The sequence below is a fragment of the Macaca fascicularis genome, chromosome 12 (assembly GCF_037993035.2).
Source record: "Macaca fascicularis isolate 582-1 chromosome 12, T2T-MFA8v1.1".
In the NCBI taxonomy this organism is placed as follows: domain Eukaryota; kingdom Metazoa; phylum Chordata; class Mammalia; order Primates; family Cercopithecidae; genus Macaca; species Macaca fascicularis.
The window spans coordinates 137,128,721-137,147,628 of record NC_088386.1 but is presented as its reverse complement, the minus strand read 5'-3'; the positions used below and the strand labels follow the sequence as shown (position 1 = coordinate 137,147,628).

Here is an 18,908-nt window from a genome sequence, read left to right as displayed (position 1 = left end):
AAAACAATAAGAAAGAGAAGGAAAAGCAGGTGCCGTGGCTCATGCCTGTAATCCCAGCACTCTGAGAGGCTTAGGCAGAAGGATCACTTGAGGCCAGGGGCTGGAGACCAGCCTGAGCCACATAGTGAGACCCCTGTCTCTATCAAAAGAAAAAAAAAAATTCAGCTGGGCACAGTGGTCCCAGGTACTCAGGAGGCTGAGGCAGGAGGATCCCTTGAGCCTGGGAGGTCAAGGCTACAGTGAGCCATGATCATGCCAGTGCACTCCAGCTTTGGCAACAGAGTGAGATCCTGTCTCAAAAGAAAAAAGAAAGAAGAAAGAAATAGAAGTGAGGGTCCTGTGTGTCAGTGAGTGAGAAAGTCCATGTTCTGGCTTGGGGCCGGCAGGGTGGGCCCCTGGTCAGTGCCTGGCCGGCCTCAGCCCACTCACCCCATCGTGTCAGGACGTGGGCCAGGGACACATAGATCTTGGAGAGGATGAGGATGAAGATGAGGTTCACTACAGACCCTGTGAGGCTGGCGATGCGAGAGGCCTGACAGGAGACAGGCAGTCAGAGCTGGATGAGGGGCTGCTCAGGGACCCCCGAGGCAGGCGGCAGAGGCTCACCCAGGCTGCGAGGAGGGTGTTGCCCGACCTGGACACCACGATGGCCATGATGGCGCGGTACAGGATGATAGACACAAGGCACATGACCACTACGGCCACCTGCAGGGGCAGGGAGGCTCGTGAGCCCCTTCACAGTGGCTTGGGCACCCCAGCACCCTCAGGCCATGGACCCTGACAGCTCTCCTAGTCCACTGCTGGCCCCAGCACTGCCTCCTCTGGGAAGCCCCCTGCCTCCAGCCCTGGCTGTGCTCCCAGGCAATGTCCTTCCTGATGGGTTGTTCAGGCAGAGGTGGGGTGGGGTTAGGGTTAGAGGCTGGGCCACATCTGGGTGTCAGGGCAGCCACTGTGAGTGTTAGAGCCATCCCATCCCAGGAACTGGGGATTCCTGACATCTTGGCAGGGTGGGAGGGGTCCTATTAGGAAGCCCCCTTTGGCTGGAAGGCAAGACAGGGTGCAGCGAATGGCCCTGCTGGGGTGCCTGCTTCTCTTTTCCTTGAAACCGACCCCCTTGCTTGAAAAATGCCCCATGCCCACACCCACGGGGAGACCCTCCCGGGCCCTCTGTATGAGTCTCAGCCGGGACCCCACAGCCGAGCTCTGGGCTCAGCCCCTCCCTGGAGCCTAGGCACATGGGGGCCTCTCTGCGGGGAGTGAGGGTCCTGCGCCCACAGGAGGCATCTGGCCTCGGCACCAAGGTGGGATGGGGGACGAAACCCACCCCAGTGGTGCAGGAGGATGGAGGCATGAGTGGAGGGCAGGGGACCGCGTACCATCACGACGATCACCACCGAGCCAGCCAGCATGCGGCGCGCGCGGCTCCTCTCGGGGAAGTAGGGCTCATCCTCCCCCGTGATGGGGTTCGGGGCTGTTGTGGGGGCTGAGGCGGCAAACTGGGGCCGAGGCCTCTCCTGGAAGGGAGCCGGTGCTCAGTGGTGGCCCTCGCCGGGTGTGACCGTGGTCCAGCGGGGGTGGCTCACCTCGATGTCCTCGTAGTCAGAGCAGTCCCAGCGGTAGGCCAGCGTGGCACTCTTCCGCTTCCAGTACTCTAGGAGCAGCACGGCCCACAGTGCCATGAACAAGCTGAAGAAGACGGTGCCGCCGTGGTCGAACAGCCGGCCGGCCTGTGGCAGGGATGTGGGGTGTCCAGACTTGCTTGGGACTGGAGGCCCCTTGTTCCTTCCAGCATTCCTTCCTTCTGGAATGGGAATGTGCATCCCACATACTCCCCCCACTGTGTGTTTTGTTTGTTTGTTTGAGACGGAGTCTCGCTCTGTCGCCCAGGCTGGAGTGCAGTGGTGCCATCTCGGCTCACTGCAAGCTCCGCCTCCTGGGTTCCCGCCATTCTCCTGCCTTAGCCTCCCAAGAAGCTGGGACTACAGGCACCGCCACCTTGCCCAGCTAATTTTTTGTATTTTTAGTAGACAGAGTTTCACCGTGTTAGCCAGGATGGTCTCCATCTCCTGACCTCGTGATCCGCCCGCCTCGGCCTCCCAGAGTGCTGGGATTACAGGCGTGAGCCACCGCGCCCGGCCCCCCGACTGTGTTTTGGAAGCACAGACCCACAGGTGGAGAGGAATTTTGCCTCAGGACAGCCCACACCCAGGTCTCACCCACACCTGACTTTGAGGATGTGATTTGGGACTTTCTGAGCTGAAATTTTCTTTTTTTTTTTTTTTTTTTTTGAGACGGAGTCTCGCTCTGCCACCCAGGCTGGAGTGCAGTGGCCGGATCTCAGCTCACTGCAAGCTCCGCCTCCCGGGTTTACGCCGTTCTCCTGCCTCAGCCTCCCGAGTAGCTGGGACTACAGGCGCCCGCCACCTCGCCCGGCTAGTTTTTTGTAGTTTTTAGTAGAGACGGGGTTTCACAGTGTCAGCCAGGATGGTCTCGATCTCCTGACCTCGTGATCCGCCCGTCTCGGCCTCCCAAAGTGCTGGGATTACAGGCTTGAGCCACCGCGCCCGACCAGAGCTGAAATTTTCATGAGATTTTGGACTAGAGTTAATGCTGTAAGAGGTTGAGACTTTGGAGGATGCTGAGGGGAATGCATTTTCCACAGGGGATGGACATGAAGTTTCGGGAACCAGAGGATGAACTGTAGTGAGCTGAATTCTGACCCCCAAAAGATATGTTGGTTAGGAACCTCAGGATGTAATCTCATTTGAATAAGGGCCTTTGTAGATGTAAGGTAAGGATCTCCAGATGAGAGCACCCTGGACAAACCCTTACAAAAGGGGAGAAGAGGAACCAGCACGCAGACACAGGGGAAGGCCAGGTGGAGACGGAAGCAGAGATTGGAATGAGGGGGCCACAAGCCAGGGAGGACCAAGGCCCGCCAGCAGCACCAGAAACCAGGAGAGAGGCCTGAGGTCGAATCCCCAGAAGTGGCCAAGCCTGCCGACACCTTGATTCTGGACTCCAGCCCCGGGTCTGTGAGAATAAGCCTCTGTTGTTTTAAGTCCCCATTTGTGGTCCTAGGAAACATCCAGGTGGATTCCCAGGAGTGAAACCAAAGGGCATCTGGCCCATCAGTAGTGCCAAGGGCTCTGGGTCCAGTGCATGTGGGGTACTAGCGAGGCCCTGAGGTCCCTGGGAAGGTGGACAGACCTAGGAAGCATGCCAGACAGGTGGGGGGACAGTGGGGCTCAGGGACTGCAGGAGCCTCCTGCCCAGGTCTCATAAGCTGGAAATTCTGCTCAGAAGTCCAACCTTTTGGTTCTGCCTGTGCCCTGGCGGCTCCAGGGTTTGTCTGCCTTGGAGCCAAGGGCCAGGTGCCCCCAGAGTGCCAGAGCTGGAGTCCTGGCCTGGGGTGTCCTCAAGTGAGAAGCACTAACATGGGCCACTAGTGAGTGCAGGCACTCTGCCAAGTGCTGGGAGGTGTGTGCCGGGCGTAACCCCAGTTCCAGGCGAGAGAACAAAGGTTAAGGAGCTCACGGATCATTCCGCCTTTACGTGGTGACAAGCTGGACAGGGGCTGGTGCAGGCAGAGTCAGGACCAGGACCAGGGGAGCTGCCCTCCTCATCCCCCGACTCCCAAATCCCTTACCCCACCCACCTCTTCTCATACCTGGGCCAGGGCACAGGCACTGGAGAGCAGCCAGAAAGGGCAATCGAGGCAAAGTGGGCACATCTCAAAGCTGTCCTTGCTGCCACACAGTTCCTGCCTTCAAGGCATGGAGTGGAGGGTTGGGAGTTAATGGGGGAGGGGGGCTGGTTGCTCCTCCCAGCCAGGCGCCTCCCTTGTCCTTTCTCTCCCCACCACTGCCTTTGCCAGACCCAGCATTTCTTTTCTTTTCTTTTTTTTGAGACAGAGTCTCGCTCTGTCGCCCAGGCTGGAGTGCAGTGGCGCGATCTCGACCTCGGCTCACTGCACGCTCTGCCTCCTGGGTTCACACCATTCTCCTGCCTCAGCCTCCTGAGTAGCTGGGACTACAGGTGCCCACCACCGTGCCCAGCTAATTTTTTGTATTTTTAGTAGAGACAGGGTTTCACTGTGGTATCGATCTCCTGACCTCATGATTCGCCCGCCACGGCCTCCCAAAGTGCTGGGATTACAAGCGTGAGCCACCGCGCCCAGCCAGGCCCAGCATTTCTTTCTTTTGTTTTTTTTTTTTGAGACGGAGTCTCACTCTGTCGCCCAGGCTGGAGTGCAGTGGCCTGATCTCAGCTCACTGCAAGCTCCGCCTCCCGGGTTCACGCCATTCTCCTGCCTCAGCCTCCCGAGTAGCTGGGACCACAGGCGCCCGCCAGCTCGCCCGGCTAGTTTTTTGTATTTTTTAGTAGAGACGGGGTTTCACTGTGTTAGCCAGGATGGTCTCGATTTCCTGACCTTGTGATCCACCCGTCTCGGCCTCCCAAAGTGCTGGGATTACAGGCTTGAGCCACCGCGCCCGGCCCCAGGCCCAGCATTTCTTAAGAAAATAGTTGTTTTAAAATATATGCCGTGACAATGTCTGAGTTAAGTTTCTGAATTTCAGTTCCATGATAAACTAAAACAAAAGCCCAGTCATTTATTATTATTATTATTATTATTTTTTTTTTTTTTTTTGAGATGGAGTCTCGCTCTGTCGCCCAGGCTGGAGTGCTATGGCCGGATCTCAGCTCACTGCAAGCTCCGCCTCCCGGGTCTACGCCATTCTCCTGCCTCAGCCCCCCGAGTAGCTGGGACTACAGGCGCCCGCCACCTTGTCCGGCTAGTTTTTTGTATTTTTTAGTAGAGATGGGGTTTCACTGTGTTAGCCAGGATGGTCTCGATCTCCTGACCTCGTGATCCGCCCGTCTCGGCCTCCCAAAGTGCTGGGATTACAGGCTTGAGCCACCGCGCCCGGCCCCAGTCATTTATTATTAAGAAAGCTTACATTATTATAATAAATAAGAATGCCAATAAAATTAGCATGAGAGCACTCCTGCCCATCTGTCAGCCTTGGAGCACTCCTGCCCATCTGTGTCAGTTTTGGAGCACTGCTGTCCATCTGTCAGCCTGGGAGCAGTCCTGTCCATCTGTGTCAGCCTGGGAGCACTCCTGATCACTTAGCCCAGGGGCCTTCCTGTGCACCTGTCAGTCTTGGAGCACTCTTGGCCACCTGTCAGCCCAGGAGCTCTCCTGTCCATCTGTCACCCTGGAGCACTCCTGTCTACCTGTCACCCTGGGAGCACTCCTGTCCTCCTGTCAGCCAGGGAGCACTCCTGACCACCTGTCAGCCCGGGAGCACTCACTCCTGTCCACCTGTCAGCCAGGGAGTGCTCCTGTCCATCTGTCAGCCAGGGAGCGCTCCTGTCCATCTGTCACCCTGGGAGCACTCCGGTCCACCTGCCAGCTTTTCAGCCATGTCCACAAGGCCCTGTGTGACACTCCTGAGGACAGGCATGTGCTCACCTCTCACCTCAATCACTTCAAGCACCAGCTGTCTGCACAGGGCCTCGCACCCGGGGTCCCCCCATCCCACACTCCTCTGGAGGTCCAGCACCAGGCCCCAGAGCTGCGGAGAGGGAACACTCACGTGGGTATATCTGAGAACACCAGGAAGCAGCCCACCAGGAACACCAGTGTGCCCACCACCGCTGCTGGCAGGAGCCAGCCCGTGTAAAACCCTGTAGAGAGGATGGCAGGGGTCCACCATTAGGAACCCGGGCTTGGGGGCCCCAGGTAGGGGTCTACACAGCCATGCTTGTCCCCTAGGGACCACCCTCAGCCCAGCTTGGGGGCTGGGGCCCTACGTGAGGAAGCCAAGAGGTACACAGCTCTCCCTGGCAGCTCTGGCATGGCCCCACCCTTCTGGGCCTCTGCCTCAGACTCTGGACACCCCTACCACATTGACCCCGACACCAGTGCTGCTGGGATTCCAGCCCACCAGGCTCTCCACCTCTGGATGCCCTCTCCTCAGCCAGCTCACTCCAACCAACCTGCCCAGGATGGACAGAGAAGTCCCTCTACGTCCTGCTCACCACAGAAGTGTGGGCCCACCGGTGTTCCAGCCCCAGGGAGACCACAGGTCATTCTGGGTGCCTCCTCCCCACCACCCAACCCCCACCCTGGCCCCTGCCTCATCTGACCACAGCCACAGTCCCTCCGTTACCCCAGGCCCTCAGCATGTACCCCGACTGCCTCCCATAGGGCTAGTCCAGTCCCGGGCCTGGTGTCCTGTCTCCTGCCTCAGTCCCGGGCCTGGTGTCCTGTCCCCTGCCTGACTCAGTCCCGGGCCTGGTGTCCTGTCTCCTGCCTCAGTCCCGGGCCTGGTGTCCTGTCCCCTGCCTGCCTCAGTCCCGGGCTTGGTGTCCTGTCCCCTGCCTCAGTCCCGGGCCTGGTGTCCTGTCCCCTGCCTGCCTCAGTCCCGGGCTTGGTGTCCTGTCCCCTGCCTGACTCAGTCCCGGGCTTGGTGTCCTGTCCCCTGCCTCAGTCCCGGGCTTGGTGTCCTGTCCCCTGCCTGACTCAGTCCCGGGCCTGGTGTCCTGTCCCCTGCCTGACTCAGTCCCGGGCCTGGTGTCCTGTCCCCTGCCTCAGTCCCGGGCCTGGTGTCCTGTCCCCTGCCTGCCTCAGTCCCGGGCTTGGTGTCCTGTCCCCTGCCTCAGTCCCGGGCCTGGTGTCCTGTCCCCTGCCTGCCTCAGTCCCGGGCTTGGTGTCCTGTCCCCTGCCTGACTCAGTCCCGGGCTTGGTGTCCTGTCCCCTGCCTCAGTCCCGGGCTTGGTGTCCTGTCCCCTGCCTGCCTCAGTCCCGGGCTTGGTGTCCTGTCCCCTGCCTCAGTCCCGGGCTTGGTGTCCTGTCTCCTGCCTCAGTCCCGGGCCTGGTGTCCTGTCCCCTGCCTGCCTCAGTCCCGGGCCTGGTGTCCTGTCCCCTGCCTGCCTCAGTCCCGGGCCTGGTGTCCTGTCCCCTGCCTCAGTCCCGGGCTTGGTGTCCTGTCTCCTGCCTCAGTCCCGGGCTTGGTGTCCTGTCTCCTGCCTCAGTCCCGGGCTTGGTGTCCTGTCTCCTGCCTCAGTCCCGGGCTTGGTGTCCTGTCTCCTGACTCAGTCCCGGGCCTGGTGTCCTGTCTCCTGCCTCAGTCCCGGGCCTGGTGTCCTGTCCCCTGCCTGACTCAGTCCCGGGCCTGGTGTCCTGTCCCCTGCCTGACTCAGTCCCGGGCCTGGTGTCCTGTCCCCTGCCTGACTCAGTCCCGGGCCTGGTGTCCTGTCCCCTGCCTGACTCAGTCCCGGGCCTGGTGTCCTGTCCCCTGCCTGACTCAGTCCCGGGCCTGGTGTCCTGTCCCTTGCCTGACTCTGCTGGCCAGAGTGACTGCTGTGAAATGCAAGTCTGCCTGGAGCCCAGATGCAGCCCTGGCCCTGCTTGCCCCCAGCGGCCCTCAGCCTGGCCATGCTGTCCCAGGGTTGCTGCTCTAGGCCCTGAGATGGCCGGGTGAGTCCTGGCACACAGGAGCTGTGCCTCCACCCCAATGCTGTACCCCAACTGCCCTGCCATGCCTGCCGGCCCCACCCGCTGCCCTGGCTGGCTCCATTGTCTGGGTCCACTGTGGGGCTGCGTGTGGGGATGAGAAAGGGCTTTGGAAGTTCTGGGGCACAGGATGAAGGGGCTGGGGCCGACCCAGGATGGGGAAGGGAGGGTGCCAAGAGCTGAGTGGGGTGAGGGCAGCCAGGACCCAGGAGGAAGAGCTCTGGGGTTGCCTGGGCAGATGGGCATCTGGAAGGTGCTGGCCTGCTTGGAGGAGATGAGAGGCTTGGCCTGGACCCAGGCAGGGGCGACCTCCCTAGGATGGAAGTTTCTGGGGAGGCCCCAGGGCCTCGTGGGCCAGTGACAGTCGGGGAGGGAGTCAGGAGAGACCCCCACCAGCAGAAGGGGTTCTCAGCACTGTTACTGGGGCATTAGGAAGCCAGGGCCCAGCATCATCATGGCACCCAGTTAGAGTGACTAGGCTTGGGGAGAGCCAGGAGGGCAGCCCGGCAGGAGTCAGCCAGGCGAGGCCAAGAGCCGTGCCCACCGTCCAAGCCCCCACACACGCCGCCCTCCAGGGGCATGAACTGGCAAATCGTTACAACCTGAGACCAAGCTGGGGGAGCCCAGGTGGTCTGGGGGGTGGCCGGGGGGACTCACCGAGCCAGGCGAAGTAGAGGGCCACCTTCTCTCCGAAGTACCTGCGCACGTGGTGCAGGGGCTGGTACTTGTACCACTTGCCCCAGCGCGCCCAGTGCTGGTAAAGGACTTGGCGCTGGTTGAGGTGCGGAGCCTGTGGGCCCTCTGGGGGCGTCTTGAAGGGGCCCTGGGGGCGAGAGGACTGTTTGTAGGAGACTCCCCCTGCTTATCCCACTGAGCACTGTTGTAGGTGCAGGGACTTCAGTGTGGGACATGGGCAGATCAGGCCCGGGAGTCTGGGATTGCTTCATGAAGAAAAAATAGAGTAACGTGGAGGGGTGGGCACAGAGTGGTCCAGGAGGACCTCTCCGAGGAGGGGACACGTGTGGTGAGGCCTCTCTGACTCGGGCTGTGAGGGTTCAGGGCAGGGAAGGGGCTGGAGAGGCCACCCTGGGAGAAGCCAGTGGCCTTGGTCCAGGGCCCAGCACCTTCTCTGGGTTGGAGATTCCCCAGGCTGGTGTCCTGTGCTGTGCGTCCTGGGCCCTGGCTGGCGGAAGGAGCCGCCCCAGTGAGGTGGGACACCTGGCATTTCCACACCCACTTTTTCATTTAACCTTCATGACGGCATTGGGGCAGGACTGGCCCCCTGGCCACGCAGCAGTGGGCTCAGGCCTGACCAGGCCCCGGATGCCCTGGCTGCCTGCGAGGCCCCTCCCCTGCTTGACCAAGGGGGAAGGCTCGGGCGGGTCGGGGGGTAAACGGGCTCCTGCTCCCCACGGTGGCTGTTTTCTCAGGGATGATGGTAAGGCTGACAGGAACAGGTGCAGCAGCAGCCGCCCCGGTCAGTGCCCGCTTTGGCATTGCCTCAGTTTACCCAGCTTCTGGAGGGGGATAAGAGACCTCACTGTGTTTCCCAGCAAGAGAAGCTACCCAGAGAGACGGAGCCATAGCACCTAGAGCCCAGGGACTGGCCTTTTCCCGTGTTAGGCCCCACAGTGTGGGCTGCAGTCCACGCAGAGCTGGACCTGAGGCCCTGGACAGGCCACGGGATGGCCTGGTCACATCGCCACGTGTGTGCGTTTAGCGTTCTGACTCCTGGGTGGTCACGCCGGCTGACTGTGCCTGCCCCACACCCGCCTCCCCGGGGGCCAGCAGGACCCAAGGGGACTCATCCCCCACGCCCAGGCTGGAGCCCCCAGTCCCCGAACTCACGTCGTGCAGGGGGAAGGCAGCGCTGAGGACACCCTCTGCCAGCAGCTGGTGGATCCCAAGCAGGTTTTTCTTCTCGTGGCCGTACGGGGTCTTGGCCAGGATCTCAAACAGCTGCGGGGGTGTGGAGGATGGTGCAGGTCACTGATCACGTAATAGCGAACAGGGATGTCTTAGCCTGGCTTCAGGCCAAGGCCACGGACGGCCTCCCTTAGCCTTCTGGTGACAATAGCGATCTGATGGATCGTTATTTGTGTCACCACCTCACATGCAGGACGCCCCTGCGCCAGGGTGGCCTCATTCTCCCGCTCGGCAGGCTCGGAGACCTTGACCAGCGCCACACGGCGTGTGGGGGTTGCGTCTGCACCCAAAGCTGGGCCCCCGCCTGGCCAGGCACAGCCCACTCTGAACCCGCACCCTGGGTGACGGCAAACACGGCAGCCTGGGAGTCAGCTGTGTCCAGGGTGTGCCTTCCCCGCTACCTGGGCAGCCCACGTGACTGTCTGTGTGCCCCGTGGTGGTCTGCAGGGCCTCTCCTGGGTAGGCCTGGACTGGCCCTTCCCTCCTGCAGGCCTCAGGAGCAGGCCTCCTGCCAGCGTGCCTTGGCCTTGCCCCACCTGGTGCCGCCCATCCTTGGATGACGCTGCAGGGCGGGTCTGCTCCCAGCCAGCAGGACCCACCCCATCTGGGGCTAGTCTCGGCTGTCGCACATCTCCATAAAGCCAATATCTATTTTGAGCCCTGGGGTCCCAGAGGAGAACTGGGCCCTTCCCCACCCCTCCCCTATCCCAGACCATGGCCTGCCCTGTGTTTCGAGCTGAGGTCAGCCTCTGAAGTTTCCAAAGCCTCCAGGACCCAGGCCTCAATCCTCTGATCTCAAGCAGGCCTTTCGGCGTCCACGGAGGCTGGGGGCTGGCAGGATCCTCAGAGCCAGGTCAGGGTTTGGGGCCCGCAGCAGGGACCCCCACTCACAATTTGGTGCCTCTTGGTGCTTGTGAAGAAGGTGTCCTGATTGTCACTCCCGAGGAAGCTGTGGGCATGTGAACGGTGCAGAAGGTTTGGGGCCCAGGTGCTGGTGCACACGCATGAGCACAGGCCTGCGGACACAGCCCTCACCCCAGGAGAAGCAGCTGGCTCCCTGGCAGGTCAGTGGCTCCCGATTTTGCCTTTCACATCCCCAGGAACAGGAGGCCACAGGAGGCCCCCAGATACCCAGAACCCCTCACCACACTCAGGGTGGGGGGGGAAGCAAACTGTGGTCGGGCACAGGGCAGGGCAGTGCAGAGAGGGCCAGGCTGGCCAGGGAGCCCCATCCCCTGTACGGCCCTGAAGCTCCGGCAGGGGCCTGAGGGTGCTCGTGGGCAGTGTGGACAGTGACTGGGCAGGGGTCCTCCCTGGGAAACCAGAATCTTGGGAAGCCATGGGTGGGGCAACACGGAGTGAGACTGAATTTCCCACCAGCCCCAAAAGGAGGCATCCCGTGTGGCAGAAAGGCTGCCTTTGGCAGTGGTCCCCAACAGCGGTCCCTGCCACTTCTGGACTCCCCCAGTCTACAGGCCTGGTGCCATAGTGCGACTGGCTTTGTCTGGTAGTAACGTGTGTGGACGACACACGAGTCGTTTCCAAGGGGGAGCCAGTGTGGGCACAACAGGTCCCTGCTTTCTACCTCAGCAGCTGGGGAGACTGTGATGAGACAGAACCTCCATCGCCCGGGCCCTGAGAGACTGTGGTGAGCAGGTGCCGCACCGACCCACCACACGTGTGCCTGAGCAGGAACTGGACCTTGCGTGTCCAGCCACTGGGCCTTGGGTGGGTATCTGCCCTGCAGCGCAACCGCCCTAGCCTGGCCGATGCAGCCAGTCTGGAAACGCAGACACGTGACAAGCGTGCCCACCTGGCCTGATTCCCTGCCGAAAACTCGAGGTGAGGAGAGTCCTGGGGAAGGACCAAGTTCCGCTCACTCATTCACCGACTCCCATTCACTCCTGTTCTTTCCTCTGACTGGCAGGGCCCCCGCCTTACCGTGGCAGCTTGTTCACTCTGAACTGGCAGGAGTAGTACTCGGGGGGCACGTCTGGCACAACTTCCAGCAGGACATTGGGGATGCCCAGCCATGCCAGCAGCTCGGCCGACCAGTTGGAGGCCTGGTTGGGTAACTCCTGGAAGGAAACGTCCGTGGCTCCTCCCACTGCGGAGAGGCAAACACCCCACGTGGGAGTGGAGGTTGTGCAAGTTTGCAAACTGGGCAGTGGGCAAAGGGGCTCCAGCAGAGGGAAGGAGCGTGGTAGACCCTGGGAGAGCCCAGGAGAACCCCTTCCCTTCTCAGGGCCTCAGACTCCGAGGCCACTTAGCTTGTCAGTTTGTAGCCCAGAGCCCCTCAAGTGGAAAAGGGATGGGAACTGGTGAGTAGCGTGTCTCTGCCACCCGCAGCGGTGAGGGTCAGGCCAGCCAGTACGGTGGGTGGTGGACCCACGTCCAGACTCAAGATGGTCCAGGTCCCTGAGGTCACCTGGAGCCAGCCTTCTCCACCCCACGTCCACAGGCTGGGCCCTCAGCAGGTGGCCTGGTGGGGGTCTGGGCCTGGAGGGGTCAGCTCAGTGCACACACACTGTTCACCCGACCCCATCTCCCACGAACCCACCATGGGGGATGCCACCACCTGCCCTGTTTGCCCGGTGATGTTTCTTGGGGTCTGGTGTTGGGGTGGGTAAGAGGAGCCCTCCCAAGGCTGTCGGCATTGGCAGCTGGATGCAGTGTTTGGGGACCAGTCACCAGTAACCCTGGCTGGGGGGACCTCCAGGCCCACCCTGTCCCCATGTCTCCCGCGTACCTGCAAGGGCAGCTTCAGGCGCAGGTCTTCGGCGTAGTAGCAGAGCACAGCCCAGGAGGCGCTGAGGAGGGTGTAGTGCACTGTGGTGTTCCCGTCCTGGACGTCGTGCTGCAGGCACCCAGGGCTCCGTGAGAGCCTGAGGGTGCACATGTGTGTCCATTCGCACTCTTAGGAAAACACTGGCATTTCTGTACCCGTGATAACACCTGACTTTGAATCTCCTATTTGATACATGACACCTGCTCCCGTGGACACGCCTCTGAAAGCTAACCAGGCCTCGACAGCCCCGTTGGGGAGTCGGCCCCAGCAACAGATTCGCTGCAGACAGCACGCTGTTGGGGCTGGCATCACCTGCAGCCTCCCCTAAGGCTAGGGAGAGCCTCGCCCTGCTGGCCAGACCACGCTGACCCACGCCCGCCTCCCGGCTTGAGGGGCAGCACCTCCAGCTTTTGGTTTTCAACAATGAACAGTCGCCTCACCTTTGATCAGTCACCAGGTGTCCATGCACGCTGTGCACGGACACGTTTCCGTGTGTGTGTGTACATATGGGTGGGCACTATCTATGTTCACATGTGCACGTGTGTGCCAACATGTGACAGGCGCTCCTGGAGCCCGGGGTGGGATCTTCAGTCCAGTGGACAAGTGCCTCCTCTGAGTGCGAAACTGCTTTTCAGCACCACCCCCTTTAGTCCAGTGGCCCTCAGACCTCACAGCCATCTGGGGTTCCCCACGTGCCAAAGCCCCGGCCCCAACTTAGGCAAAATGGAACAGAGTCAAGGGCAGACCCGGGCCCCCGGCTGGCTGTGATGTGCGCTGAGAGCTGAGAATTGTCCTGCAGACCGAAGACCAGGCACACTTTGGGCAACATGCTGGAGCCACTGGCGTCCCCTGCAGTAGTCCCCACTGCCCTCAACTAAAGGGCAAACCTGCCCAAGTCTGGATGATGACCTTGAAAACTCATGGGACCACATCACCCAATTAGCTCTGTGCATAATAAAAGCAGGTGTCTTTCACCTCCACCTGCCAGACACTGAAGCAGATCCAAACTCGGGAGTGGGGGCCGTTAGCTCTGTGTGTTCCATGTGCCAACACCTGAGAAGGCCCCGGAAGGAAGCCAGGGAGAGCGGGGCTGGCAGCATGGGGTCAGGGGGATGTGGCAAGTGGGGGCTGCTCCCTGCGTGTTCTGGACAAGGAGTAGGAAACGTGGGAATGAGAAGGCGGGTGAGGGAAGAAAGGCACGGAAGGCGGAGGGGAGTCGGACGCAGGACTAACTCAGTCTACAGCAGGTTAAAACCAACCAGGACACCATCATGACCACGAGAGCCAGCCAGGACCGGGGAAAGGTGTCTGTCACACACACCACCAGCAGTGGCTAAGTAGCCAGAACAGACAACAAGCTCCTAAGCCTTAATAAGAAAAAGGCAGGTGAGGCCGGACGTGGTGGCTCATGCCTGTGATCCCAGCACTTTGGGAGGCTGAGACAGGCAGATCCCTTGAGGTCCATGACCAGCCTGGCCAACATGGGGTAACCCCATCTCTACTAAAAATACAAAAATTAGCCAGGTATGGTGGTACACACCTGTAGTCCCAGCTACTCAGGAGGCTGAGGCAGGAGAATCACTTGAACCCAGGAGAGAAAGGTTGCAGTGAGCCAAGATCTCACCACTGCTCTCCAGCCTGGGTGACAGAGTCAGACCCTGTCTCAAAAAAAAAAAAAAAAGGCAGGTGACTTGGGAGGCTAAGGCAGGCAGACTGCTTGAGCCCAGGAGTTCCAGATCAGCTAGGACCACAAAGTGAGACCTCCTCTCTACAAAAAATACAAAAAATTTGCTGGGCACGGTGGTGTGGGCCTGTAGTCCCAGCTACTCAGGAGGCTGAGCTGGGGAGATGGCTTGAGCCTTGAGCCTCGGGAGATTGAGGCTGCTGTGAGCCATGACTGCACCACTGCACTCCAGCCAGGGCAACAAAACAAGACCCTGTCTCGTTAGGCCGGGCACGATGGCTCATGCCCATAATCCCAGCACTTTGGGAGGCCGAGGCAGGTGGATCACAAAGTCAGGAGTTTGAGACCAGCCTGGCCAACATGGTGAAACCTTGTCTCTATTAAAAATACAAATATGGCCGGGCACGGTGGCTCAAGCCTGTAATCCTAGCACTTTGGGAGGCCGAGACGGGCGGATCACGAGGTTAGGAGATCGAGACCATCCTGGCTAACACGATGAAACCCCGTCTCTACTAAAAAATACAAAAAACTAGCCGGGCGAGGTGGCGGGCACCTGTAGTCCCAGCTACTTGGGAGGCTGAGGCAGGAGAATGGCGTGAACCCGGAAGGCGGAGCTTGTAGTGAGCTGAGATCCAGCCACTGCACTCCAGCCTGGGCGAAAGAGCGAGACTCCGCCTCAAAAAAAAAAAAAAAAAAAAAAAAAACAAATATGAGCCAGGCATGGTGTCAGGTGCCTTGTAGTTCCAGGTACTTGGGAGGCAGAGGCAAGAGAATTGCTTGAAACCGGGAGGTGGAGGTTGCAGTGAGCCGAGATCACACCACTGCACTCCAGCCTGGGCAACAGAGCAAGACTTTGTCTCAAAACAAAAAACAAACAACAACAAAAAAACTCTGTCTCAAAAAAAAAAATAGAAAAAGGCAAGTGACCCAATAGAAAAAAGAGCAAAAGACACAAAAAGGCAATTCACAGTATTGGAAACATAAATGGACCATAAACGTGAAAAATGCTCAACCTGCAGCACTATTCACAATAGCAAAGACATGGAGTCAGCCTCAGTGCCCGTCAGTGGTGGGCTGGATACAGAAAATGTGGTACATATGCACCATGGAATACTATGCAGCCATAAAAAAGAACAAGATCATGTCCTTTGCAGGAATGTGGATGGAGCTAGAGGCTACTATCCTTAGCAAACTAATACAAGAACAGAAAACCAAATACTGTATATTCTCACTTAGAAGTGGGAACCGAATGATGAGAAGTCATGGACACAAAGGGACCAACAGACACTGGGGCTTCCTTGAGGAGGAGGGAGAGGAGCAGAAAAAAATAACTATTGTGTACTAAGCTTAGTACCTGGGTGATGAAATCATCTGTACAACAAACCCCCGTGACATGAGTTTACCAATATAACAACCCTGCACATGTGCCCCCGAACCTAAAGTAAAAGTTAAACAAAAATCTCAACTTCTTTAAGAAGCAAGGGAAATGCAAATTAAAACCTGGTTGAGGCCAGGTGCAGTAGCTCACGCCTGTAATCCCAGCACTTTGGGAAGCCGGGGCGGGCGGATCACCTGAGGTGAGGAGTTCGAGACCAGCCTGGCCAATATGGTGAAACCCCGTCTCTGCTAAAAATACAAAAATTAGCTGGGCATGGTGGCGCACGCCTGTAATCCCACATACTCGAGAAGCTAAGGTAAAAGAATCTCTTGGGCCGGGCGCGGTGGCTCAAGCCTGTAATCCCAGCACTTTGGGAGGCCGAGACGGGCGGATCACGAGGTCAGGAGTTCGAGACCATCCTGGCTAACACGGTGAAACCCCGTCTCTACTAAAAAATACAAAAAACTAGCCGGGCGAGGTGGTGGGCGCCTGTAGTCCCGGCTACTCGGGAGGCTGAGGCAGGAGAATGGCGTAAAAACCCGGGAGGCGGAGCTTGCAGTGAGCTGAGATCCGGCCACTGTACTCCAGCCTGGGCGACAGAGCGAGACTCCGTCTCAAAAAAAAAAAAAAAACTAGCCGGGCGAGGTGGCGGGTGCCTGTAGTCGCAGCTACTCAGGAGGCTGAGGCAGGAGAATGGCGTAAACCTGGGAGGCGGAGCTTGCAGTGAGGTGAGATCCGGCCACTGCACTCCAGCCTGGGCGACAGAGCGAGACTCCATCTCAAAAAAAAAAAAAATCTCTTGAACCCGGGAGGTGGAGGTTGCAGTGAGCCGAGATCTCACCATTGCTCTCCAGCCTGGGAAACAGAGTGAGACTCTCTCTCAAAAACAAACAAACAAACACACAAGCACACAAGCCATGGTGAGCCACAACCACATCCCAACTGATGGGTAAAACTTTAAAAGTCTGCAGTACCAAGTGTTGAGAAGATACAAAGCAAGGGGCCTCAGGCCACTGCTGATGGTGGAAGCGGGGCCACCACATGGGGAGTGGTGTGGCCATCCATCTGCACATGCCTCAGCCCAGCACCCCTGCTCCCAGGAGCAGTTCCCGCCCACGGGCACAGGGATACACGACACCTGTGTGCGCGCGCACACACAAATGAATTTACAGTAGCTGATTTTCATAATCGTCCCAGACTGGGAACGACTCAAATGCCCATTCTCACAGCATCCATAAGCAAAGACTGGCATTCGCACGCACAGCTGCCTGCGGCAAGGCAAAGGCGGGGCCCGGAGCAGCAGTCACGACCCCGCCCGTGATTCAGCTCTGCCAATCTCAGACAAAGCCAGGCTGCATTGCTTGATGATATCAAATTGGCACTAAAATGGTAAAGAAACCCCAAGTGTGATGAACTTAAAACTCAAGATTGATTACTCTGTGGAGAGGGAGGGGACAGGTGAGAGCACAGCGTGCTCCTAGGGACAGAGGAAGCTGGTCAGAGGAGGGCGGAGAAGGAAGGAGCCGTGTGGACAGACCTGGCAATGAGCGGGGAACACAGCAGGGTGAGAGCTGGGCTCTGCACCCCAATCCCCAGCTGCCCCAAGCCCTGCCTGTGCATGCCTGTGCCCACACACCCAGCATCCTCATGCCTGGTTCCTGTTTCTCATGCTCCCTGGACCTGTTGCTTAAATGATTCTAAGTGGTACCTCCCATTATCACTGAAAACAAACACGTGAAAGGACTTTTTAAGCTGTTAATTCGATAAGCACACAGAGTCATAAACACAAATGATGTTTTGTGGATGGCCACACCACTCCCCATGTGGTGGCCCCGCTTCCACCATCAGCAGTGGCCTGAGGCCCCTTGCTTTGTATCTTCTCAACACTTGGTACTGCAGACGACACAAAAGCTTTGATGCTGGAGGTGGGACACATGAATGGCAAAGGTAGTGTGAGAGTTTTCAGGTGACCCTGAGGGCTCCGGCCTCTGAGACAGCTGAGTGTACCAGGAGGGATTCATGTTTACCCCGCCCTCTGGACAGCAGCTCCCCATGGTGGGTGGCAGGGGGGCGGGGGGGCTGATCTGCTCTGGGGCTCTGGACACCATGCCCTCAGGCCTCATGCAGCAAGGTAATGGGTCACCGAGTGAATGCAGGGCCTAGGGCCTTGCCCACGACCGCCTCCACGTACCCGGTCTACATGCAGCCCAGCCGCACGAAGATTATCCAGAAAAGTCTCCCGCCAGGTCCTGTGCGTGTCTGTTCTGTCCCGGGAGGCACTGTTCTGCTGCCAGTCTAGCTTCAGGTCCTCCTCCCAAACAAGGACAAAGTCTGCTAGGAACCAACAGGGACAGAGGCGGAAGCCTGGCTAAGTGGCAGTGGCCGGCCCGGGGAAGGGCTGCCAGCATCCTAGCCGGGACGCAATGGGGAGCCAGGCACTTGGACACTCGGGGCCAGTTCCTTCCGGGTCCCCTCTCTGATCCCAGCCAGGGCTAGGAGGACTCAGGGAGCACTTCCAGGTTCCAGGAAAGCCCTGCATTGGCCTGAGTGGGGAACGGAGGCCTGGAGAGGAGTTGGGTGTGGCCCTCTGAGACCCCTGCCGGGTGAGTCCCAAACTCCTAAAGGGGTCTTTAAGGACTTCAGGTGCAAGGCACTGTCAGACTTCCCTTCCTGCCACAGAGAATCATCAACGCTGGAGAAAGTTTCTGAAGCCCCTGATTTTCTGGCATGAGACAGCAATGGATGCTGGGCTCAGGCCCTCCAGAGAAGAGGAGCGTGTGAGGTGAGCCTTCCCTTCACTTCTTCCTGGGGTCCTTTCCCAAACCACAGGCAGGGCAATAGAGCCCAAGCAGAGGCGTTGGTGGGCGAAGCGAATGGGCGTCCGAATTAGGTGCTGCTAAGGGGGCTGGACCTTGGGAAGAAGACAGAGCCACCGGGTCTGTGAGAAAGTCCCCCAAGCCCTTGGAGCACCAAGCTATTCACACACAGGCAGCTGCTGGAGGCCAATGGCTGACAAAGATTCCAGAGGATGCACAGGGCTGGGGAATCTGAGCTCCAGCTGGAACACCCTGGTCATCCAGCAGAGACTCGCAGGCCATACCCAAGGAGTGAGGACGATGGAGTCCCCCCTTATCTGCAGGGGATACATTCCAAGACCCCAGTGGATGCCTGAAACTGTGCAGAGTACCAAACCTATATGTACTGTCTTTCCCTATCCCTACCTATAATATGTACCTACCTATGATATACCTATGATAAGCTTCCTACGGTGAAAGTTAATTTATGAATTAGGTAAAGTAAGAGATGAAAATAACTAATAATAAAATAGAATTATAACAGAATACTGTAGTACAAGTTATGTGAATGTGGGCATTCTGTCTCTCTCTTTTTTAATATCTTATTGTGGCTGGACTTGGTGGCTCACGCCTGTAATCCCAGCACTTTGGGAGGCTGAGGCAGCTGGATCACCTGAGGTCAGCAATTCAAGACCAGCCTGGCCAACATGGTGAAACCGTGTCTCTACTAAAAATAGAAAAATCAGCCAGGCGTGGTGGCAGGTGCTTGTAATCCCAGCTATTCAGGGGGTGGCGGGGGGAGGGGGTGAGGG

The 18,908-nt window shown here is 58.8% G+C and overlaps 1 protein-coding gene across 12 annotated transcripts in view; it reads right to left on the bottom strand.

The window, feature by feature from the left end:
• The window catches only part of ANO7 (anoctamin 7), a 42,275-nt gene that overhangs the window by 16,258 nt on the left and 7,109 nt on the right, over positions 1-18,908 (bottom strand). For 5 of the 12 annotated variants that reach the window (XR_006691286.3, XM_045368423.3, XM_045368424.3 and 2 more), the window contains exons 4-15: positions 17,493-17,632; positions 12,201-12,336; positions 11,393-11,558; positions 10,343-10,400; positions 9,374-9,484; positions 8,183-8,348; positions 5,604-5,694; positions 3,671-3,767; positions 1,584-1,727; positions 1,377-1,514; positions 607-705; positions 430-532 (exon numbers count right to left, since the gene is read on the bottom strand). Coding sequence is in view for 9 of the 12 variants with exons in the window: in XM_045368423.3 (XP_045224358.2) it covers positions 430-532; positions 607-705; positions 1,377-1,514; positions 1,584-1,727; positions 3,671-3,767; positions 5,604-5,694; positions 8,183-8,348; positions 9,374-9,484; positions 10,343-10,400; positions 11,393-11,558; positions 12,201-12,336; positions 17,493-17,632 (1,449 nt within the window). In the remaining 3 variants the exon portion in view is untranslated. The remainder of the gene's footprint in view (positions 1-429; positions 533-606; positions 706-1,376; positions 1,515-1,583; positions 1,728-3,670; positions 3,768-5,603; positions 5,695-8,182; positions 8,349-9,373; positions 9,485-10,342; positions 10,401-11,392; positions 11,559-12,200; positions 12,337-17,492; positions 17,633-18,908) is intronic. The other 7 variants (XM_015433106.4, XM_074010769.1, XM_015433110.3 and 4 more) reach the window with 4 other exon arrangements.